Source organism: Toxotes jaculatrix, chromosome 17 (genome assembly GCF_017976425.1).
Source record: "Toxotes jaculatrix isolate fToxJac2 chromosome 17, fToxJac2.pri, whole genome shotgun sequence".
In the NCBI taxonomy this organism is placed as follows: domain Eukaryota; kingdom Metazoa; phylum Chordata; class Actinopteri; family Toxotidae; genus Toxotes; species Toxotes jaculatrix.
The window spans coordinates 8,110,405-8,134,895 of NC_054410.1; the positions used below are offsets into that span (position 1 = coordinate 8,110,405).

A 24,491-nucleotide genomic window follows, 5' to 3' on the forward strand; every position below is an offset into this window, starting at 1 on the left:
TTTCGACCTCAAAATGTCATAAAAAACGTCATAGTATAGTAAGGCGTCAAAATCGGACAAAAAAAGTCAAAAAAGTTTTTCACCTCAAAATGTCATAAAAAACGTCATAGTATAGTATGGCGTTTTTTTCGGACAAAAAAAGTCAAAATTTTTTTTGACCTCAAAATGTCATAAAAAACGTCATAGTATACTAAGGCGTCAAAATCGGACAAAAAAAGTCAAAAAATTTTTTGACCTCAAAATGTCATAAAAAACGTCATAGTATAGTAAGGCGTAAAAATCGGACAAAAAAGTATAATTTTTTTTCACCTCAAAATGTCATAAAAAACGTCATAGTATAGTATGGTGTCAAAATCGGACAAAAAAAGTCAAAAAATTTTTTGACCTCAAAATGTCATAAAAAACGTCATAGTATAGTATGGCGTTTTTTTCGGACAAAAAAAGTCAAAATTTTTTTTGACCTCAAAATGTCATAAAAAACGTCATAGTATAGTATGGCGTTTTTTTCGGACAAAAAAAGTCACAATTTTTTTTGACCTCAAAATGTCATAAAAAACGTCATAGTATAGTATGGCGTTTTTTTCGGACAAAAAAAGTCCAAATTTTTTTTCACCTCAAAATGTCATAAAAAACGTCATAGTATAGTATGGCGTCAAAATCGGACAAAAAAAGTCAAAAAATTTTTCGACCTCAAAATGTCATAAAAAACGTCATAGTATAGTATGGCGTTTTTTTCAGACAAAAAAAGTCAAAATTTTTTTTCACCTCAAAATGTCATAAAAAACGTCATAGTATAGTATGGCGTTTTTTTCGGACAAAAAAAGTCAAAAAATTTTTTCACCTCAAAATGTCATAAAAAACGTCATAGTATAGTATGGCGTTTTTTTCAGACAAAAAAAGTCAAAAATTTTTTTCACCTCAAAATGTCATAAAAAACGTCATAGTATAGTATGGCGTTTTTTTCGGACAAAAAAAGTCAAAAAAAATTTTTACCTCAAAATGTCATAAAAAACGTCATAGTATAGTAAGGCGTCAAAATCGGACAAAAAAAGTCAAAAATTTTTTTGACCTCCAAATGACATAAAAAACGTCATAGTATAGTATGGCGTTTTTTTCAGACAAAAAAAGTCAAAATTTTTTTTCACCTCAAAATGTCATAAAAAACGTCATAGTATAGTAAGGCGTCAAAATCGGACAAAAAAAGTCAAAAAATTTTTTCACCTCAAAATGTCATAAAAAACGTCATAGTATAGTATGGCGTTTTTTTCGGACAAAAAAAGTCAAAATTTTTTTTGACCTCAAAATGTCATAAAAAACGTCATAGTATAGTATGGCGTTTTTTTCAGACAAAAAAAGTCAAAAATTTTTTTGACCTCCAAATGTCATAAAAAACGTCATAGTATAGTATGGCGTTTTTTTCAGACAAAAAAAGTCAAAATTTTTTTTCACCTCAAAATGTCATAAAAAACGTCATAGTATAGTAAGGTGTCAAAATCGGACAAAAAAAGTCAAAAAATTTTTTCACCTCAAAATGTCATAAAAAACGTCATAGTATAGTATGGCGTTTTTTTCGGACAAAAAAAGTCAAAATTTTTTTTGACCTCAAAATGTCATAAAAAACGTCATAGTATAGTATGGCGTTTTTTTCGGACAAAAAAAGTCAAAATTTTTTTTCACCTCAAAATGTCATAAAAAACGTCATAGTATAGTATGGCGTTTTTTTCAGACAAAAAAAGTCAAAATTTTTTTTCACCTCAAAATGTCATAAAAAACGTCATAGTATAGTATGGTGTTTTTTTCAGACAAAAAAAGTCAAAATTTTTTTTCACCTCAAAATGTCATAAAAAACGTCATAGTATAGTATGGCGTTTTTTTCGGACAAAAAAAGTCAAAACATTTTTTGACCTCAAAATGTCATAAAAAACGTCATAGTATAGTATGGCGTTTTTTTCGGATAAAAAAAGTCAAAAATTTTTTTCACCTCAAAATGTCATAAAAAACGTCATAGTATAGTATGGCGTCAAAATCGGACAAAAAAAGTCAAAACATTTTTTGACCTCAAAATGTCATAAAAAACGTCATAGTATAGTAAGGCGTAAAAATCGGACAAAAAAGTATAATTTTTTTTCACCTCAAAATGTCATAAAAAACGTCATAGTATAGTATGGTGTCAAAATCGGACAAAAAAAGTCAAAAAATTTTTTGACCTCAAAATGTCATAAAAAACGTCATAGTATAGTATGGCGTCAAAATCGGACAAAAAAAGTCAAAACATTTTTTGACCTCAAAATGTCATAAAAAACGTCATAGTATAGTAAGGCGTCAAAATCGGACAAAAAAAGTCAAAAAAATTTTTGACCTCCAAATGTCATAAAAAAACGTCATAGTATAGTATGGCGTTTTTTTCGGACAAAAAAAGTCAAAAAATTTTTTGACCTCAAAATGTCATAAAAAACGTCATAGTATAGTATGGCGTTTTTTTCAGACAAAAAAAGTCAAAATTTTTTTTCACCTCAAAATGTCATAAAAAACGTCATAGTATAGTATGGCGTTTTTTTCGGACAAAAAAAGTCAAAACATTCTTTGACCTCAAAATGTCATAAAAAACGTCATAGTATAGTATGGCGTTTTTTTCGGATAAAAAAAGTCAAAAATTTTTTTGACCTCAAAATGTCATAAAAAACGTCATAGTATAGTATGGCGTCAAAATCGGACAAAAAAAGTCAAAACATTTTTTCACCTCAAAATGTCATAAAAAACGTCATAGTATAGTAAGGCGTAAAAATCGGACAAAAAAGTATAATTTTCTTTGACCTCAAAATGTCATAAAAAACGTCATAGTATAGTATGGTGTCAAAATCGGACAAAAAAAGTCAAAAAATTTTTTGACCTCAAAATGTCATAAAAAACGTCATAGTATAGTATGGCGTTTTTTTCAGACAAAAAAAGTCAAAAATTTTTTTTGACCTCAAAATGTCATAAAAACGTCATAGTATAGTATGGCGTTTTTTTCGGACAAAAAAAGTCAAAAAATTTTTTGACCTCAAAATGTCATAAAAAACGTCATAGTATAGTATGGCGTTTTTTTCGGACAAAAAAAGTCAAAAAAAATTTTTACCTCAAAATGTCATAAAAAACGTCATAGTATAGTAAGGCGTCAAAATCGGACAAAAAAAGTCAAAAATTTTTTTGACCTCCAAATGTCATAAAAAACGTCATAGTATAGTATGGCGTTTTTTTCAGACAAAAAAAGTCAAAATTTTTTTTCACCTCAAAATGTCATAAAAAACGTCATAGTATAGTATGGCGTTTTTTTCAGACAAAAAAAGTCAAAATTTTTTTTCACCTCAAAATGTCATAAAAAACGTCATAGTATAGTATGGCGTTTTTTTCAGACAAAAAAAGTCAAAATTTTTTTTCACCTCAAAATGTCATAAAAAACGTCATAGTATAGTATGGCGTTTTTTTCAGACAAAAAAAGTCAAAATTTTTTTTCACCTCAAAATGTCATAAAAAACGTCATAGTATAGTATGGCGTTTTTTTCGGACAAAAAAAGTCAAAACATTTTTTGACCTCAAAATGTCATAAAAAACGTCATAGTATAGTATGGCGTTTTTTTCGGATAAAAAAAGTCAAAAATTTTTTTGACCTCAAAATGTCATAAAAAACGTCATAGTATAGTATGGCGTTTTTTTCGGACAAAAAAAGTCAAAACATTTTTTCACCTCAAAATGTCATAAAAAACGTCATAGTATAGTAAGGCGTAAAAATCGGACAAAAAAGTATAATTTTTTTTCACCTCAAAATGTCATAAAAAACGTCATAGTATAGTATGGTGTCAAAATCGGACAAAAAAAGTCAAAAAATTTTTTGACCTCAAAATGTCATAAAAAACGTCATAGTATAGTATGGCGTCAAAATCGGACAAAAAAAGTCAAAACATTTTTTGACCTCAAAATGTCATAAAAAACGTCATAGTATAGTAAGGCGTCAAAATCGGACAAAAAAAGTCAAAAAAATTTTTGACCTCCAAATGTCATAAAAAAACGTCATAGTATAGTATGGCGTTTTTTTCGGACAAAAAAAGTCAAAAAATTTTTCGACCTCAAAATGTCATAAAAAACGTCATAGTATAGTATGGCGTTTTTTTCAGACAAAAAAAGTCAAAATTTTTTTTGACCTCAAAATGTCATAAAAAACGTCATAGTATAGTATGGCGTTTTTTTCGGACAAAAAAAGTCAAAACATTCTTTGACCTCAAAATGTCATAAAAAACGTCATAGTATAGTATGGCGTTTTTTTCGGATAAAAAAAGTCAAAAATTTTTTTGACCTCAAAATGTCATAAAAAACGTCATAGTATAGTATGGCGTCAAAATCGGACAAAAAAAGTCAAAACATTTTTTCACCTCAAAATGTCATAAAAAACGTCATAGTATAGTAAGGCGTAAAAATCGGACAAAAAAGTATAATTTTCTTTGACCTCAAAATGTCATAAAAAACGTCATAGTATAGTATGGTGTCAAAATCGGACAAAAAAAGTCAAAAAATTTTTTGACCTCAAAATGTCATAAAAAACGTCATAGTATAGTATGGCGTTTTTTTCAGACAAAAAAAGTCAAAAATTTTTTTTGACCTCAAAATGTCATAAAAACGTCATAGTATAGTATGGCGTTTTTTTCGGACAAAAAAAGTCAAAAAAAAATTTTACCTCAAAATGTCATAAAAAACGTCATAGTATAGTAAGGCGTCAAAATCGGACAAAAAAAGTCAAAAATTTTTTTGACCTCCAAATGTCATAAAAAACGTCATAGTATAGTATGGCGTTTTTTTCAGACAAAAAAAGTCAAAATTTTTTTTCACCTCAAAAGGTCATAAAAAACGTCATAGTATAGTAAGGCGTCAAAATCGGACAAAAAAAGTCAAAAAATTTTTTCACCTCAAAATGTCATAAAAAACGTCATAGTATAGTATGGCGTTTTTTTCGGACAAAAAAAGTCAAAATTTTTTTTGACCTCAAAATGTCATAAAAAACGTCATAGTATAGTATGGCGTTTTTTTCAGACAAAAAAAGTCAAAAATTTTTTTCACCTCAAAATGTCATAAAAAACGTCATAGTATAGTATGGCGTTTTTTTCAGACAAAAAAAGTCAAAATTTTTTTTCACCTCAAAATGTCATAAAAAACGTCATAGTATAGTATGGCGTTTTTTTCAGACAAAAAAAGTCAAAATTTTTTTTCACCTCAAAATGTCATAAAAAACGTCATAGTATAGTATGGCGTTTTTTTCAGACAAAAAAAGTCAAAATTTTTTTTCACCTCAAAATGTCATAAAAAACGTCATAGTATAGTATGGCGTTTTTTTCAGACAAAAAAAGTCAAAATTTTTTTTCACCTCAAAATGTCATAAAAAACGTCATAGTATAGTATGGCGTTTTTTTCGGACAAAAAAAGTCAAAACATTTTTTGACCTCAAAATGTCATAAAAAACGTCATAGTATAGTATGGCGTCAAAATCGGACAAAAAAAGTCAAAAATTTTTTTGACCTCAAAATGTCATAAAAAACGTCATAGTATAGTAAGGCGTTTTTTTCGGACAAAAAAAGTCAAAAAAATTTTTCACCTCAAAATGTCATAAAAAACGTCATAGTATGGCGTCAAAATCGGACAAAAAAAGTCAAAAATTTTTTTGACCTCAAAATGTCATAAAAAACGTCATAGTATAGTAAGGCGTAAAAATCGGACAAAAAAGTATAATTTTTTTTCACCTCAAAATGTCATAAAAAATGTCATAGTATAGTATGGTGTCAAAATCGGACAAAAAAAGTCAAAAATTTTTTTGACCTCAAAATGTCATAAAAAACGTCATAGTATAGTATGGCGTTTTTTTCGGACAAAAAAAGTCACAATTTTTTTTGACCTCAAAATGTCATAAAAAACGTCATAGTATAGTATGGCGTTTTTTTCGGACAAAAAAAGTCACAATTTTTTTTGACCTCAAAATGTCATAAAAAACGTCATAGTATAGTATGGCGTTTTTTTCGGACAAAAAAAGTCAAAATTTTTTTTCACCTCAAAATGTCATAAAAAACGTCATAGTATAGTATGGCGTCAAAATCGGACAAAAAAAGTCAAAAAATTTTTTGACCTCAAAATGTCATAAAAAACATCATAGTATAGTAAGGCGTCAAAATCGGACAAAAAAAGTCAAAAATTTTTTTCACCTCAAAATGTCATAAAAAAGTCATAGTATAGTAAGGCGTCAAAATCGGACAAAAAAAGTCAAAAATTTTTTTGACCTCAAAATGTCATAAAAAAACGTCATAGTATAGTATGGCGTTTTTTTCGGACAAAAAAAGTCAAAAAATTTTTTGACCTGTAAATGTCATAAAAAACGTCATAGTATAGTAAGGCGTTTTTTTCGGACAAAAAAAGTCAAAAAATTTTTTCACCTCAAAATGTCATAAAAAACGTCATAGTATGGCGTCAAAATCGGACAAAAAAATTCAAAAAAATTTTTCACCTCAAAATGTCATAAAAAACGTCATAGTATAGTATGGTGTCAAAATCGGACAAAAAAAGTCAAAAAAATTTTCGACCTCAAAATGTCATAAAAAAGTCATAGTATAGTATGGCGTTTTTTTCGGACAAAAAAAGTCAAAAAATTTTTCGACCTCAAAATGTCATAAAAAACGTCATAGTATAGTATGGTGTCAAAATCGGACAAAAAAAGTCAAAAAATTTTTTGACCTCAAAATGTCATAAAAAACGTCATAGTATAGTATGGCGTTTTTTTCGGACAAAAAAAGTCAAAAAAAATTTTTACCTCAAAATGTCATAAAAAACGTCATAGTATAGTAAGGCGTCAAAATCGGACAAAAAAAGTCAAAAATTTTTTTCACCTCCAAATTTCATAAAAAACGTCATAGTATAGTAAGGCGTCAAAATCGGACAAAAAAAGTCAAAAATTTTTTTGACCTCCAAATGTCATAAAAAACGTCATAGTATAGTAAGGCGTAAAAATCGGACAAAAAAAGTCAAAAAATTTTTTCACCTCAAAATGTCATAAAAAACGTCATAGTATAGTATGGCGTTTTTTTCGGACAAAAAAAGTCAAAATTTTTTTTGACCTCAAAATGTCATAAAAAACGTCATAGTATACTAAGGCGTCAAAATCGGACAAAAAAAGTCAAAAAATTTTTTTACCTCAAAATGTCATAAAAAACGTCATAGTATAGTAAGGCGTAAAAATCGGACAAAAAAGTATAATTTTTTTTCACCTCAAAATGTCATAAAAAACGTCATAGTGTAGTATGGTGTCAAAATCGGACAAAAAAAGTCAAAAATTTTTTTGACCTCAAAATGTCAATAAACGTCATAGTATAGTATGGCGTTTTTTTTCGGACAAAAAAAGTCAAAAATTTTTTTGACCTCAAAATGTCATAAAAAACGTCATAGTATAGTATGGCGTTTTTTTCGGACAAAAAAAGTCACAATTTTTTTTGACCTCAAAATGTCATAAAAAACGTCATAGTATAGTATGGCGTCAAAATCGGACAAAAAAAGTCAAAAAATTTTTTCACCTCAAAATGTCATAAAAAACGTCATAGTATAGTATGGCGTTTTTTTCAGACAAAAAAAGTCAAAATTTTTTTTCACCTCAAAATGTCATAAAAAACGTCATAGTATAGTATGGCGTTTTTTTCGGACAAAAAAAGTCAAAAATTTTTTTCACCTCAAAATGTCATAAAAAACGTCATAGTATAGTATGGCGTTTTTTTCGGACAAAAAAAGTCAAAAATTTTTTTCACCTCAAAATGTCATAAAAAACGTCATAGTATAGTAAGGCGTCAAAATCGGACAAAAAAAGTCAAAATTTTTTTTGACCTCAAAATGTCATAAAAAACGTCATAGTATAGTAAGGCGTCAAAATCGGACAAAAAAAGTCAAAATTTTTTTTGACCTCCAAATGTCATAAAAAACGTCATAGTATAGTAAGGCGTCAAAATCGGACAAAAAAAGTCACAATTTTTTTTGACCTCAAAATGTCATAAAAAACGTCATAGTATAGTATGGCGTCAAAATCGGACAAAAAAAGTCAAAAAATTTTTTCACCTCAAAATGTCATAAAAAACGTCATAGTATAGTATGGCGTTTTTTTCAGACAAAAAAAGTCAAAAATTTTTTTCACCTCAAAATGTCATAAAAAACGTCATAGTATAGTAAGGCGTCAAAATCGGACAAAAAAAGTCAAAAATTTTTTTCACCTCCAAATTTCATAAAAAACGTCATAGTATAGTAAGGCGTCAAAATCGGACAAAAAAAGTCAAAAATTTTTTTCACCTCCAAATGTCATAAAAAACGTCATAGTATAGTATGGCGTTTTTTTCGGACAAAAAAAGTCAAAAAATTTTTTGACCTCAAAATGTCATAAAAAACGTCATAGTATAGTATGGCGTTTTTTTCGGACAAAAAAAGTCAAAAAATTTTTTGACCTCAAAATGTCATAAAAAACGTCATAGTATAGTATGGCGTTTTTTTCGGATAAAAAAAGTCAAAAATTTTTTTCACCTCAAAATGTCATAAAAAACGTCATAGTATAGTTTGGCGTCAAAATCGGACAAAAAAAGTCAAAACATTTTTTGACCTCAAAATGTCATAAAAAACGTCATAGTATAGTAAGGCGTCAAAATCGGACAAAAAAAGTCAAAAAATTTTTTCACCTCAAAATGTCATAAAAAACGTCATAGTATAGTAAGGCGTCAAAATCGGACAAAAAAAGTCAAAACATTTTTTGACCTCAAAATGTCATAAAAAACGTCATAGTATAGTATGGCGTTTTTTTCGGACAAAAAAAGTCAAAAAATTTTTTCACCTCAAAATGTCATAAAAAACGTCATAGTATAGTATGGCGTTTTTTTCGGACAAAAAAAGTCAAAAAATTTTTTGACCTCAAAATGTCATAAAAAACGTCATAGTATAGTATGGCGTTTTTTTCGGACAAAAAAAGTCAAAAAATTTTTTGACCTCAAAATGTCATAAAAAACGTCATAGTATAGTATGGCGTTTTTTTCGGATAAAAAAAGTCAAAAATTTTTTTGACCTCAAAATGTCATAAAAAATGTCATAGTATAGTTTGGCGTCAAAATCGGACAAAAAAAGTCAAAATTTTTTTTGACCTCAAAATGTCATAAAAAAACGTCATAGTATAGTAAGGCGTCAAAATCGGACAAAAAAAGTCAAAAAATTTTTTCACCTCAAAATGTCATAAAAAACGTCATAGTATAGTAAGGCGTCAAAATCGGACAAAAAAAGTCAAAATTTTTTTTGACCTCAAAATGTCATAAAAAACGTCATAGTATAGTATGGCGTTTTTTTCGGACAAAAAAAGTCAAAATTTTTTTTGACCTCAAAATGTCATAAAAAACGTCATAGTATAGTATGGCGTTTTTTTCGGACAAAAAAAGTCAAAAAATTTTTTGACCTCAAAATGTCATAAAAAACGTCATAGTATAGTATGGCGTTTTTTTCAGACAAAAAAAGTCAAAAATTTTTTTCACCTCAAAATGTCATAAAAAACGTCATAGTATAGTATGGCGTTTTTTTCGGACAAAAAAAGTCAAAATTTTTTTTGACCTCAAAATGTCATAAAAAACGTCATAGTATAGTATGGCGTTTTTTTCGGACAAAAAAAGTCAAAAAATTTTTTTACCTCAAAATGTCATAAAAAACGTCATAGTATAGTAAGGCGTCAAAATCGGACAAAAAAAGTCAAAAATTTTTTTCACCTCCAAATTTCATAAAAAACGTCATAGTATAGTAAGGCGTCAAAATCGGACAAAAAAAGTCAAAACATTTTTTTGACCTCCAAATGTCATAAAAAACGTCATAGTATAGTATGGCGTCAAAATCGGACAAAAAAAGTCAAAAATTTTTTTGACCTCAAAATGTCATAAAAAACGTCATAGTATAGTAAGGCGTCAAAATCGGACAAAAAAAGTCAAAAAATTTTTTTACCTCAAAATGTCATAAAAAACGTCATAGTATAGTAAGGCGTCAAAATCGGACAAAAAAAGTCAAAAAATTTTTTCACCTCCAAATTTCATAAAAAACGTCATAGTATAGTAAGGCGTCAAAATCGGACAAAAAAAGTCAAAACATTTTTTTGACCTCCAAATGTCATAAAAAACGTCATAGTATAGTATGGCGTCAAAATCGGACAAAAAAAGTCAAAAATTTTTTTGACCTCAAAATGTCATAAAAAACGTCATAGTATAGTAAGGCGTCAAAATCGGACAAAAAAAGTCAAAAAATTTTTTGACCTCAAAATGTCATAAAAAACGTCATAGTATAGTATGGCGTCAAAATCGGACAAAAAAAGTCAAAAAATTTTTTCACCTCAAAATGTCATAAAAAAGTCATAGTATAGTATGGCATTTTTTTCAGACAAAAAAAGTCAAAAAATTTTTTGACCTCAAAATGTCATAAAAAACGTCATAGTATAGTATGGCGTTTTTTTCGGACAAAAAAAGTCAAAAAAATTTTTTCACCTCAAAATGTCATAAAAAACGTCATAGTATAGTAAGGCGTCAAAATCGGACAAAAAAAGTCAAAATTCTTTTTGACCTCAAAATGTCATAAAAAACGTCATAGTATAGTATGGCATTTTTTTCGGACAAAAAAAGTCAAAATTTTTTTTCACCTCAAAATGTCATAAAAAACGTCATAGTATAGTATGGCATTTTTTTCAGACAAAAAAAGTCAAAAAATTTTTTGACCTCAAAATGTCATAAAAACCGTCATAGTATAGTAAGGCGTCAAAATCGGACAAAAAAAGTCAAAAATTTTTTTGACCTCAAAATGTCATAAAAACGTCATAGTATAGTAAGGCGTCAAACTCGGCCAAAAAAAGTCAAAAAATTTTTTTTGACTTTTTTGTCATAAAAAACGTTATAGTATAGTAAGGTGTCAAAATAGCACAAAAACGTCTAAAAATTTTTTGACCTCAAAATGTCATAAAAAACATCATAGTATAGTAAGGCATCAAAATTGGGTAAAAAAAGTCAAAAAAATTTTTTTGACTTTTTTGTCATAAAAAATGTCATAGTATAGTAAGGAGTCAAAATCGGACAAAAAAAGTCAAAAAATTTTTTGACCTCAAAATGTCATAAAAAACGTCATAATATATTAAGGCGTCAAAATCTGCCAAAAAAACTTTAAAAAAGTCGTTTGGATAGATCGAACGGCAGAGCACTTTGGGTGTTAGCATTCTGAATGTGTATTTGCGTAAATGCTTGTTTAACACACAGAGGTCTAAAATGGGCCGCAGGGATGAGCCTCCCTTCTTTGGAATGAGCAAGTAATGGGAGTAAAAACCCTGATGAGTTTCCTCGCTTGGGACTGGTCTGATTGCGTGTTTGTTTAATAATGCCACAATCCCCTCTTCCAAGACCCAAGCTGACGCTCTATTTGCTACAGAAGTTAACACGCCGCTAAATTTGGGTGGTTTCACTGCAAACTGTAGTCTGTAACCCATGGCGAGTGTTGACAACACCCAAGGGGGAACTGCGCATGCGCGCCACCGCTCCACAACACGTCGCATGGGAGTGATGTCATCCGTCCACGACTGAGAGAGCTGCTCCCAGCTGGAGGAGTTTGAGCTCCCCCTACTGGGAACGGCGGGCCACAGCAATGTTCTCTTTCCTTTTTTTATTGAAAGTACTTACTCTGCGTGATCCGGACTAAAGGGGAAACTGCGCTCGGCAACATACTCCTTGACGGGATGCCTGAGAACTGTTAAGCAGCTAGCCAAAATCCTGGAACGCGTTGAGGGAGCAAAGTAGTTCTCAAGGGAAAAAAGCCAAAATGATTTCGGAGGGGGCAGCTCTGCCACAGACAGACATGATGTCAATGGAGCTTCTGTAGTTGGTCATGCCAAGGCGTTTCCCATAGTGAAACACCGAGCAAAGTTAGAAAAAGAACCCACCAAGAAACAACTGTAGTTTCCATAATGTGATTAAAAATGAGACAAAAACTGTGCAAGAAATCAAAAGACTCAAAATACCTTTTTTGGGAGTCACTGGCTTGGCTTTCTTCTCCTTGAGAACTTCAGTTTCTAAAGCAAATAATAACAACAGCAAATGTCAGCATATGGTAACCTTTGTGTAAAGAACATCAATTACAGTTGATGTAGTTTATACTATGATGCACTGCATAAATGGAATATCTGCAAACTAGCCTACTGAAAAGAGGTGAGAGCAAAAATGCATACATAGAAATGCATACAATTAAACATACAATAAATAAACATACAGAAAAAATACTAATAAATACTAATAAATAGTAACTACCTTTTTTTGTCAGTGCTGGTTTGACTTTCTCTTTTGGAGTTACAGGCACTAGACAGTGAAAATAATAAAGCAGAAAGGTTTGAATTTGTGAAAAAGACAAAGCTGATAAAAAAGTAAAAATAACAGTTTTGATACTCATATCAATACTTCATATTCAAATAAACGGATGTTGAGCAGTACACACCTTAGTCATTAAAGTTAACAAATTTATGTACCTTTCTTCAGTGGCGCCACTTTCACCTTCTCCTTTGTAAGTGACACATTTTTGTGTGGTGCTTCTGCCTCTGTAAGAAATAAAACAGACCAGCATGAAAATCAGTTGATTATTTATTTATTCATGAATGTAAAAGCTGATAGGTTTCATCTTACCTTTGAGCGCTGGGGCTGGTTTTCTCTTGTAAGGAGCAGGTTCTATCAAAGAGATTTTAGGTTTCTCATTCCAAAAATCCAAACATGACATTGAAACTGTGAAGCTAAACACAAGGATCTCTCAGCCTTACCTCTTTTTGATAGAACTGGTTTGGGCTTCTGCTTTGAAACTTCAGCTGCAAAACAAAACATTTGGTTTTGCATACAGAACATAATGTTCTGTATGCAAAACCAAATCACACTGATGTGTACATTCTGATCTGAAATATGTAATGTGCTGTACCTGTCTTTGCAGAGACTCCCTTGTCTCTCTCTTTTAGTAACTTGACTTCTGAAAACAAAGAGAGAACAAAAAACAGCTTTATGCTTAGGATCTTCACTTCAGTGCGGAAGAATCCGAAACCAATAAAGCACATGAAGTGAAAGAAAGTCACCTTTCTTCATGGGCACTATTTTGACTCTCTCTTTTACCAGAGAGGCATTCCTGGGAGCACCCTCTTGTTCTGTCAAAAAAAAAACCCCAAAAAGACCAAAACATGTAATTGCAGTTCAACATATTAGTAGTATTTTCATGTATTTTTTCAAGAGGACTGGTTTGGCCTTTTCTTTTGGAGCAGTAACCTCTGTGTGTCAAAAGCACAATGTTACAATAAGCTAGTTTTATTCTCATTACGGCAAATAATAATTCTACTGTTTGATGACCAAAATATCACTAGGAAGTTCTAGCTATCAAACTAAAAATGCGAACGTTACCTTTCTTGACAGGAGCTGCTTTGGCCTTTTCCTTTGGAACTTTTTTGTCATAAAACAAGGTACAAAGTTAGAGCCAGCTTTGCATTTTGATCAGTTTCAATCAGCTAATGAATTTATATTAAAAACCTGTAACATGGTCATATTCCTTTTAAATCTTATATTGAAAAGCAAAAATTGTCTTAAATTAACACATGATATACAATATAAGAAGCGTAATAGAATATACAAAAAGGAAATCAAGTTGTTTTTTGAAAGGTGTTGAGGATTGTTCTTTGTGTAAACTGCAAATAATGTTTAAATACTGTATGTTGAAAATACTGAAAATGTACCCTTCTTTGAAGGAGCTTGTTTGTTTTCTTTGGTGATTTCAGCATCTAAAAACCAAAAAAACAAAGCATTGACTAACATGAACACAGAATTCAGTCATGACTGAGTAATCAGTTAGAAATGTACATTAATAAGTCTATGTTATAGTTGGTCCAAAAAAATATTATAAGTCACGCAACAAATTATTGATGTTAACGTAAAATGTCTCTACCTTTCTTAACAGGCGTGGGTTTGAGCTTTGATTCAGAAACTTCAGCTTCTACAGCAAAAATAAATGATTTTCATGTTATACTCGAATCAAAATCAATCCTACCTTTCTTTGCAGGGGTTGTTTTTTTCTTTTCCTCCACTGCATCAATATCTGTGAGTAACAATGAAAACACAGAAATTGAAAACGTGTAGTCTTTATGTTTACACAGCTGAAAGATTTCCAGTGTTTCAGTCAGGATGTCTTTCTGTATGTTCCTCTCTGAGTTAGAGAGGAATATGCAGTTCTCTCTAACCAAATGGCTTAGACTTCAGTGAGTCTTTGCATTACCTGGTTTTACAGGTTTAGGTTTGATTTTTTGCTTTAGTTCCTTCTTGGGCTCCTTGGGAGCTGCCACTGGTGAAAAATTATGACATCAAAAACCTTTAAGTTTAAAGTATTCAGTATTTCACTAATCACATGTGACACATTATAGAGTGTATCACTTTTTGTGTTCCAAACATAAAAGTGTCAGCAAATTAAAAATTGTGAATGATATCTACCTAGAATATGGTTAAATATAATTCATACATTGGCCAAATGAAGGCAGTGGGAATGTGAGATTGTAGAGCATCTAAACAGAATTCACTTAATTTTCAAAGGTGAAAATAACACTTATACCTTTCTTTGCAGGTTCTGGTTTGGCTTTCACCTTAGGAACTTCAGGTTATTGGGGAAAATGTGAAAATATAATCAATTACATCAATGCATCTTCTATAATTTTAACAGCAACAACGAAGGCATTAGCAACATGAAATGATTGCAAGTTCATTGTCTGGCTCTCTAAAACAACTGATTTTAGGGTGGTAGGATTTAATCTGTCACTTACAGCATGATAAAAAGTATGAAATTGTATGTTCTGAGCCTCTTAAATACATGATCAATTCCCAGTCCAAAAAAGCATGCCAGACTGATAATAACTGTCTGAATTTCATGGTATGGTTGAACAATAAGTGGCCTGTTACTCACCTGTTTTTGTAACATTCACATGTTCCTTTTTCAAGATAGAAACTATGTGCTTTTTAGCAGCTTTCACCACCTTTATGGGCTTGGGTTCATCAGCTGAAATGGAGAGCATGAAAATTATGCTACATTTACAGTATCCCATCCATCAGTCCCAAAAAATCCTGAGGACTTTTTGCAGTGGTGTACAAATGTCTTTCTTTTTAACCACTGAATGTTACTTGAAGCCCTTTAAAGCAATTTGAACAAACGACCAAAACATAATTTTTTTGAGGTGAGGCTAGTCTGTATCTGCATGACAGCAAGAAGTCATGAACAAATGAAAGTAGCTGTCTATTTTAGAGAGTCTCTTTCGTTCTCTAACTCTTCATCAGACACTGAACATACAGGTAAAACATCACCCATGCTTTTACATATTGTCTCACCTGCTTTTGTAGCATTCAGATGTTCCTTCTTCAGGACAGATGCAACCTCTTTCTTGACTATCTTAATTCTCCTTACAGCCTTTTTGGGTCTAGCATCTGAAATAGAAAGGCAAAGCTGATTTATACATTTTACCTAAATTATACAAAAGAAAGAACTAAATCCTTCATTTAGTAAATAAAGCCTATCAATTTATTTAGCCTTCTTTAGATGGGGCTTCTCTTTGGGGTCAGCTATGAATAACCACATCAAAAGTATAAATATCTAAAAACACTAAACTGCTGGCCTGCACAATATTTACCTGTCTTTGTTTCTCTCTTCTTGACAAGTTCTTTGTCTTCTTTAGGAGGCTTCTTTGGTTCCTTTTCTTCTTTGGAAATCTTCTTGACCTCCTTCTTTTCTTTGGCAGGTTTCTCCTGTTCTTGTTTCTTCAAGAGGTTCTTTTGTTCTGTCTCTTCTTTGGTAGGCTTCTTTGGTTCTTTGTCTTCCTTTCTAGACAGTTTTGCAGGTTCTTTTTCATCTTTAGAAGGTTTCTCTGGTTCTTGTTTTTCTTTAGAGGGCTTCTTAGGTATTACCTTTTCTTTGGAAAGCCTCACTTGCTTTCTGTCCTCTTTCACCTCTTGAGAAAGTTTAGTTGGTTGTTTCTTCTCTATGGGGATCTTTTCTTGTTCTTCTTTTGCAGGCTTTGTTACTATTTTCTCTTCTTTGGGAGGTTTTTTAACCTCTTTGGCTTCTTTAGGAAGCTTTCGTTCTTCTTCCTCTTTTGTCAAAACCTTCTTTGGTTCTCCATCTTTTGGAGGCAGTATTTCTTCTTTTCCTTCTTTGAGATGAATTTCAACCTCTTGTACCTCTTTAGGCTTTGCTTGTTTTTTCTCTTCCTGAGATAGTTCTCTCTCTTCTTTAGGAGGCTTCCTCAGTTCTTTTTCCCTCTTTATATGCTTAACTTCTTTACCTTTAAGAGGACGTTTCTTCATTTCTCTCTCTTCTTTAGAGAGAGCCTTTACTTCTTTTTCCTCTTTAGAAGGTTTCTTCACCTCTTTGTCTTCTACTGAAAGCATTGTCTTTTCTTGTTTCTTGGAAGGCTTTACTTCTTTCTTTTCTTTAGAGGGCTCCCTAATCTCCTTTCCCTCTTTTTCTTTTGTAGGCTTAATTTCCTTCTCCTCCTTAGAGAGTTTTTTAAATTCTTGTCTGTCTTTAGAAGGCTTCTTTTCTTCCCCCAGTTCTTTAGGTTTAAGCTGCTTCTCTTTCTCTTCATGAGGCTTTTTTGGTTCTTTCTCTTCCTTAGATTGCTTCAAGTCTACCACTTCTTTCAGTGGTTTCTTCTCTAATTTTTTCTTTTCTTCTTTCTCATGTTTGGGAGGTTTCTGGACTTCTTTCTCTACTTTAGGTGGTTTCTTAGCTTCTTTGTCTTCTTTTGGATGTTTCTTTTCTTCTTCATCTTCTTTATGTGGTTTCTTGACCTCTTTCTCATCTTTGTGTGGTTTCTTGACTTCTTTCTCTTCTTTGGGAGGTTTCTTTACCTCTTTTTCTTCTTTGGGTGGTTTCTTGACTTCTTTTACTTCTTTAGGAGTCTTCTTTACCTCTTTCTCTTCTTTTGGAGGCTTCTTAGCCTCTGTCTCTTCTTTCAGTGATTTCTTGGCTTCTTTCTCTTCTTTGGTAGGCTTCTTCGCCTCTGTCTCTTCTTTCAGTGGTTTCTTGACTTCTTTCTCTTCTTTGATAGGCTTCTTCACCTCTGTCTCTTCTTTCAGTGGTTTCTTGACTTCTTTCTCTTCTTTGGGAGGCTTCTTAACCTCTTTCTCTTCTTTGGGTGGTTTCTTGACTTCTTTTTCTTCTTTGGGTGGTTTCTTGACTTCTTTCTCCTCTTTGGGAGGCTTCTTCAACTCTTTCTCTTCTTTGGGTGGTTTCTTGACTTCTTTTTCTTCTTTGGGTGGTTTCTTGACTTCTTTCTCTTCTTTGGGTGGTTTCTTGACTTCTTTCTCTTCTTTGGGAGGCTTCTTTGCCTCTTTCTCTTCTTTGGAAGGTTTCTTCACCTCTTTCTCTTCTTTGGGTGGTTTCTTGAATTCTTTTTCTTCTTTAGGAGGCTTCTTAACCTCTTTCTCTTCTTTAGGTGGTTTCTTGACTTCTTTCTCTTCTTTGGGAGGCTTCTTTACTTCTCTTTCTTCTTTAGGTGGTTTCTTGACCTCTTCTTTGGGAGGCTTCTTTGCCTCCTTCTCCTCTTTAGGTGGTTTCTTGACTTCTTTTTCGTTTTTGGTAGGCTTCTTCACCTCTTTCTCTTCTTTGGGTGGTTTCTTGAATTCTCTCTCTTCTTTGGGAGGCTTCTTTATCTCTTTCTCTTCTTTAGGTCGTTTCTTGACTTCTTTCTCTTCTTTGGGAGGTTTCTTTACTTCTTTTTCTTCTTTAGGTGGTTTCCTGACATCTTTTTCTTCTTTAGGAGGCTTCTTCACCTCTTTCTCTTCTTTAGGTGGTTTCTTGACTTCTTTCTCTTTTTTGGGAGGCTTCTTCACCTCTTTCTCTTCTTTAAGTGGTTTCTTGACTTCTTTCTCTTTTTTGGGAGGCTTCTTCACCTCTTTCTCTTCTTTAGGTGGTTTCTTAACTTCTTTCTTTTCTGTAGGTGGTTTCTTGACCACTCTCTCTTCTTTAGGAGGCTTCTTTACCTCTTTCTCTTTAAGTGGTTTCTTAACCTCTTTCTCTTCTTTAAGTGGTTTCTTGACTTCTTTCTCTTCTTTGGGGGGTTTCTTGACTTCTTTCTTTTCTTTGGGGGGTTTCTTTACTTCTTTTTCTTCTTTAGGTTGTTTCTTGACTTCTTTCTCTTCTTTGGGAGGCTCCTTCACCTCTTTCTCTTTAGGTGGTTTCTCAACCTCTTTCTTTTCTTTGGGTGGTTTCTTGACCTCTTTCTCTTCTTTAGGAGGCTTCTTCACCTCTTTCTCTTTAGGTGGTTTCTTGACCTCTTTCTCTTCTTTAGGTGGTTTCTTGACCTCTTTCTCTTCTTTAGGAGGCTTCTTCACCTCTTTTTCTTTAGGTGGTTTCTTGACCTCTTTCTCTTCTTTAAGAGGCTTCTTCAACTCTTTCGCTTTAGGTGGTTTCTTAACCTCTTTCTCTTCTTTGGCTGGTTTCTTGACTTCTCTCTTTTCTTTGAGAGGTTTCTTGACTTCCTTCTCTTCTCTGAGAGGTTTCTTTATTTCTTTCTCTTCTTTGGGTGGTTTCTTGACTTCTTTCTCCTCTTTAGGTGGTTTCTTAACTTCTTTCTTTTCTTTGGAAGGTTTCTTAAATTCTTTCTTGTCTTTGGGAGGTTTCTTAACTTCCTTCTCTTCTTTGGGCTGTTTCTTGACTTCTTTCTCTTCTTTAGGTGGTTTCTTCACCTCTTCCTTTTCTTTGGAAGGTTTCTTCACCTTCTCTTCTTTGGGAAGCTTCTTAACTGCATCTTCTAAAAGCAATTAGGAAAAATTCAGTTTTCATGTAAGATTTCTGTAACAGACATGAAAGTGGGGCAGTCTTAAAGCTAGACAAAGTATCCTATGGCCTATGTATACAGGTGCAAGGGTTGCCAGTTCTAAAACATTTTGTAGTGTTTTGTTTTTCATGATGACCAGTATTAGTGGCATGTACTGCATATACAGTACAGTAAAAAGCATTCTTTTGAGGGAATATTTCATAGTTTGTTCATATACTCAACAAAAGCTAACAACTCAATTTGCAGACACTTTTGAAGGGTATTTTGCAATTTCGTTATCAAGAGTGATTACCTTTGGGTCTCTCTGGTTTCTTCTTGATGGGTTTTGCCTCAGGTTTGGTCTTCTCCTTTAGCTTTTCTTCTTTTAGTTTTTTCTCTATGGTTTTCTCAAGTTTGGCTTCCCTCTCTTTTCTCTCCTCCTCAGTTTTGAGGTCTATGGGTAGTAATAAATCTTCATAAGCAAAACTACCAGGTGCCTCTATACATAGAGGATATTCTTGTTTTCTCTGATTTATTTAATTTAAAAAGAACATCGGGATATGTAAAAATTTTGGGAGTGAGCAAAGTGTATTTCAAGAATATTACCTTTAATAATGGCCTCTTTAACTTCTTTTATTACATCTCTTTCCTTTGCCTCTTTGAGAACTAAATTATATCATACACAAATATGTGAAAAAAAAATTATAGAGCAGCAACATTTTGACCAGTAATCACACCTTCAGTATCATTATCATGACTAATAATCATCATGCTTGCAAAGCACTAGAAGCACTACAACACTAAAAAAAACTATGGTCAAACACACCACAAGCTGGGGGATCAGGCTTAAATTTTACAGCTAAACCATGGTAGTGTACAAAAAGTGTTTTAAAAAAAGTGTAAAAAGTGTAAAGTGTGTAATATGTAGTTATAACTATTATCAGTGATAATTTTTTTTTTTTTTAAATCTGTGTTTTTCTCAGCCTGTTAGCTCCATCTAGCTGCTCACTGCTGAAAGAAGTGACTGTTTGGTTTGCAGCAGGACCGCTTAAGTACACAATTAGCACCTTTGGAAATAGATTTGTCTTTACTGACTCATCAAAAAGAAAATTTTTAAGGAGCTGAACGTCACAGGTGTTGTACTGTATTAGTCCTCAGATCCTCTTTCCACACTGATATTCATACTTAATTCAAATGAGTTGATAAACGGCTTGATGATTAACACAGTCACAAAACAAATTCACAGATACAAAATTAACAATAAAAGCATCAAAATGAACATATTAAACATGCTTCATCAGTAACCAAACAAATGATCTGTTAGGCCCTAATACCTTTAGTCATGTCACAACCAACTCATGGAAAAGCATTCAGTATTTCACACCTTCATTCCACATGAATGTACATTTCCCTGTTAACACACTCATCATTCAGAATGATTTTCATTATCTGATAATGAGAAAAATGATTTTTTTAAAAACGTGATGATAATGGTAAGAGTTTTGTACCTTTGTCATGTTTGTGGAGGTGCACTTCTTCTGCATGAGCAGCCCTGGACCTGACTCTTCTGAGCCCGTCAAAGGGAATATGAACTCTCCTCTTTTGTTTAGGTTCTGTTTTCCTGCTCTCACTGTTGTTGTTATTTTCATCGCGATCATCAATGCTGTCAGAGTATTCTTCTTGGTCATATCCAAGTGGTAAAGTTATCATTTTGTCTTCTTCTTCATCATCAGATTCAGGTACAACATTGGCGTTATCATGCTTTTCAGCTGACAGGAATTTAAGATCAAGTTGTTGGACTGATGGCTCTTTGTCTTCATCCTCATGATCCACCTCAGTCTCAGCTTCTATTTCATCATGTTTTTCGCCCACCTCTTCTAGAGCTTCGTCATCTTCTTTTTCTAGATCTTGATCGTCCCGATCAGTTATGTCAAACTGATCTTTGACATCAGTGTCAGATATTTCAATGTCTTCTGTGTCTCCTATTTCATCCACATGAAGGTCTTTGTCTTCAATTTCCTCTTTTTCAGTCTCATCTTCTATTTTGGCCTCCTCTTCCTTTTCCTCCTCTTTCCTCCTCCCATCTTCAACCAAAATCTCGTCAGTTTTTATCTCCTCTTCCTCCTGCTCTTCTATCAAAACTTCCATTTCTGTATCCTCCTCCTCTTCCTCCTCCTCTTCTACCAAATCTTCAGTTTTGGTCTCCTCCTCCTCCTCTTCTTCCTCCTCCACATCCTCTACCAAATCTTCAGTTTTGGCCTCCTCCTTCTCTTCCTCCTCCTCTTCTTCCTCCTCCTCCTCTTCATCTTCTACCAAATCTTCAGTTTTGGCCTCTTCTTCCTCCTCTTCTACCAAATCTTCAGTTCTGGCCTCCTCCTCATCTTCTACCAAATCTTCAGTTTTGGCCTCCTCCTCCCCTCCTTCCTCCTCCTCCTCATCTTCTACCAAATCTTCAGTTTTGGCCTCTTCTTCCTCCTCTTCTATCAAATCTTCAGTTCTGGCCTCCTCCTCCCCTCCTTCCTCCTCCTCCTCCTCCTCCTCCTCATCTTCTACCAAATCTTCAGTTTTGGCCTCCTCCTCCCCTCCTTCCTCCTCCTCCTCATCTTCTACCAAATCTTCAGTTTTGGCTTCCTCCTCCTCTTCCTCCTCATCTTCTTCCAAATCTTCAGTTTTGGTCTCCTCCTCCTCCTCTTCTTCTTCCTCCTCATCTTCTACCAAATCTTCAGTTTTGGCTTCCTCCTCCTCTTCCTCCTCATCTTCTTCCAAATCTTCAGTTTTGGTCTCCTCCTCCTCTTCCTCTTCCTCCTCATCTTCTACCAAATCTTCAGTTTTGGCTTCCTCCTCATCTTCTTCCAAATCTTCAGTTTTGGTCTCCTCCTCCTCCTCCTCATCTTCTTCCAAATCTTCAGTTTTGGTCTCCTCCTCCTCCTTCTCTTCCTCCTCCTCATCTTCTCCCAAATCTTCAGTTTTGGTCTCCTCCTCCTCCTTCTCCTCTTCTTCCTCCTCATCTTCTACCAAATCTTCAGTTTTGGCCACCACCACCTCCTCCTCCTCTTCCTCCTCCTCATCTTCTTCCAAATCTTCAGTTTTGGCCTCCTCCTCCTCTTCTTCCTCTTCCTCATCTTCTTCCAAATCTTCAGTTTTGGCCTCCTCCTCCTCCTCCTCCTCTTCTTCCTCCTCCTCATCTTCTTCCAAATCTTCAGTTTTGGCCTCCTCCCCCCCTTCCTCCTCCTCCTCCTCCTCATCTTCTACCAAATCTTCAGTTTTGGCCTCCTCTTCCCCCTCCTCCTCTTCTTCCTCCTCATCTTCTACCAAATCTTCAGTTTTGGCTACCACCTCCTCCTCCTCCTCTTCCTCCTCCTCATCTCCCACCAAATCCTCATTTTTGGCTTCCTCCCCCTCCTCTTCTTCCTCCTCATCTTCTACCAAATCTTCAGTTTTGGCCTCCTCCTCCTCCTCTTCCTCCTCCTCCTCATCTTCTTCCAAATCTTCAGTTTTGGCCTCCTCCTCCTTCTCTTCCTGCTCCTCATCTTCTTCCAAATCTTCAGTTTTGGCCTCCTCCTCCTCCCCTTCCTCCTCCTCATCTTCTACCAGATCTTCAGTTTTGGCCTCCTTCTCCTCCTCTTCTGCGTCAACCACCTCTGTCTTAAAGTCTCCGTCGCCTTCTTCTTCTTCTGTTTTTAATTCCTCCTCCTCAAGACCTTCCTCCTCTGCTTCCTCCTCCTCTTCCTGAGTATCTACACCTTCTGCCTCTTCCTTTTTCTCTTCCTCCTTGCTGTCCTCATCAAGGACTACCTCATCTTCCAGTGGTGACTCAAGTTCTGTTTCTTCAAGGTCGACATGTTTGGCTAGTGATGTGATAGTAACAAATTTAGTGCCTATGCCTGTTATCGATCATATATCTGACCAATTAATGTGACTGTTAAAGAAAAACCATGTGAATACCATCATCTTCCTCTGCCTTTTGAACATCTGTTCCACTGACAGCTTCAGTGGGAACTTCAGCCTCCTCCTCCTCCTCAATCCCAGAGTCTTCACTTAACTCTGCAGCAGGAGCAGCTTCATCTTTGGCAGCGTGCATGATCTCTGTAACTGTAGCATCAACCCTTGTCATCTGTCTGATCTGCCATTCATATCTTTGGCATTTCATGTGGAAACTTGTTTTAAATGTACAGAATGAATTTGATGGGGTGAAATGAAAACAATGACAATGACCATTCATAAGGTCATATAGTGTACACAAGGTGCTGCAGTTAGAGATTCGCTTAATGGGTATACCTGAAGGTATACTATATTTTGTTACTGTCAACAAATTCCACAAAAAGACCAAAACCAATAATGTGTTACTCACTCTGTCAGTATTCTGAGAGTAAGGCTAAACAATTTCCTGAAAATGCTGGGCACCCTAGGTCTTTACCAAACATCATTAAACAGGAGTGGACTGTGCATTTGTTGTTTATTTTAGCTGCATATTAACAGTCAAGTCAACTTAATTTACAGCCCAATATCACAAATCACAATTGAGTAAGGGAGCTTTACAATCTATATAGGATACAACACCCTCTGTCCTGACTTCAACCCTAAAATTGAAAAATGATTTGAGGGTCTAAGTTTGGGGAAATACATATTTGGTGCTCTAGTGAATATAAGATGGCAGCAGTGTGGTACGTGTGGGATTGACTCAACATAAAATACAGTTCCCACGTTCATCATGGTGAAGAAACACCTCACCTCATTGGTGTGTTTTAATAGTTTCTGGACAACAAAATCCATCAGGCTTTGGCTACAGACAATATTTATTGATAGGATAATTTCACTGTTGGTTTGAGTCTTTCCATAGAATTTTTTGACTATGAGAAAATGTAGAGTATTGCAGGAATATATTCTTTGATGAGATTTTGACAGTTTTTTTTCCCTCCCATTAGCACCTCCCAAAACATTACCATCCAAAATGACACATGGTGTAAACTTGTTTGATTCCATGCAAAGGTAAAATCATTGATAGTCATCAAAAAATAACACATCATCCAGTTCAAACAATCCAAATACGTACGTAAAGTTGGTCAGTTTACAGAAAATGCTTGGACAGTGCAGAAAATGGCGACAGAGGAATGAAATTCCAAAGGACACATATTAAAGACAAACGTACATGTGCAATATTACACATAAATTCCACTCTTTTTTTGAAACAAAGGACACAAAAGATGATGACTGGAACAAAAACACCTTAATGGCAAAACAAATGAATGCAGAGTTCCATGAACTGTCATGTCCAACAAATGGTCAGTGTGATAAACAGAGGGGGAGGGAGAGATGCAGTCATCAAATCCATAACAACTTGGTTGCATATAGACATTTGTAACAATAAAAATGTACACTGGTCATGATGCATGTTTGTTCATGCCATAATACAAAAATGTGCAAATGGATTTTATTCAAATAAGGCTGACACAAAGTTCCAGGGTTGCTCCATTACTCTGAACATGACATGCTGTAAGGCAGACTTGAATACAGGTCATGTAAATGGGTAAGAAAAACAAAAATCAATGCGAACATGCATGGAAGGTCACATTATAATAGGGTGGGGCACTCAACAAGTCTATGCACGCTATTTGCTGGCAGCACACAC

General features: G+C 33.8%; 1 protein-coding gene across 1 annotated transcript in view; it reads right to left on the reverse strand.

Moving 5' to 3' along the window:
• Window positions 1-24,491, reverse strand: part of si:ch211-266g18.10 (titin) — a 60,011-nt gene that overhangs the window by 30,258 nt on the left and 5,262 nt on the right. The window contains exons 14-33 of the mRNA XM_041061283.1: window positions 19,469-19,528; window positions 19,176-19,316; window positions 17,907-18,856; window positions 17,474-17,867; window positions 15,734-16,759; window positions 15,435-15,530; window positions 15,016-15,108; window positions 14,668-14,706; window positions 14,338-14,403; window positions 14,113-14,160; window positions 13,802-13,846; window positions 13,473-13,511; window positions 13,297-13,342; window positions 13,154-13,224; window positions 13,003-13,050; window positions 12,851-12,895; window positions 12,720-12,761; window positions 12,566-12,634; window positions 12,351-12,398; window positions 12,065-12,115 (exon numbers count right to left, since the gene is read on the reverse strand). Of these exons, the coding sequence (XP_040917217.1) occupies window positions 12,065-12,115; window positions 12,351-12,398; window positions 12,566-12,634; window positions 12,720-12,761; window positions 12,851-12,895; window positions 13,003-13,050; window positions 13,154-13,224; window positions 13,297-13,342; window positions 13,473-13,511; window positions 13,802-13,846; window positions 14,113-14,160; window positions 14,338-14,403; window positions 14,668-14,706; window positions 15,016-15,108; window positions 15,435-15,530; window positions 15,734-16,759; window positions 17,474-17,867; window positions 17,907-18,856; window positions 19,176-19,316; window positions 19,469-19,528 (3,417 nt within the window). The remainder of the gene's footprint in view (window positions 1-12,064; window positions 12,116-12,350; window positions 12,399-12,565; window positions 12,635-12,719; window positions 12,762-12,850; window positions 12,896-13,002; window positions 13,051-13,153; window positions 13,225-13,296; window positions 13,343-13,472; window positions 13,512-13,801; window positions 13,847-14,112; window positions 14,161-14,337; window positions 14,404-14,667; window positions 14,707-15,015; window positions 15,109-15,434; window positions 15,531-15,733; window positions 16,760-17,473; window positions 17,868-17,906; window positions 18,857-19,175; window positions 19,317-19,468; window positions 19,529-24,491) is intronic.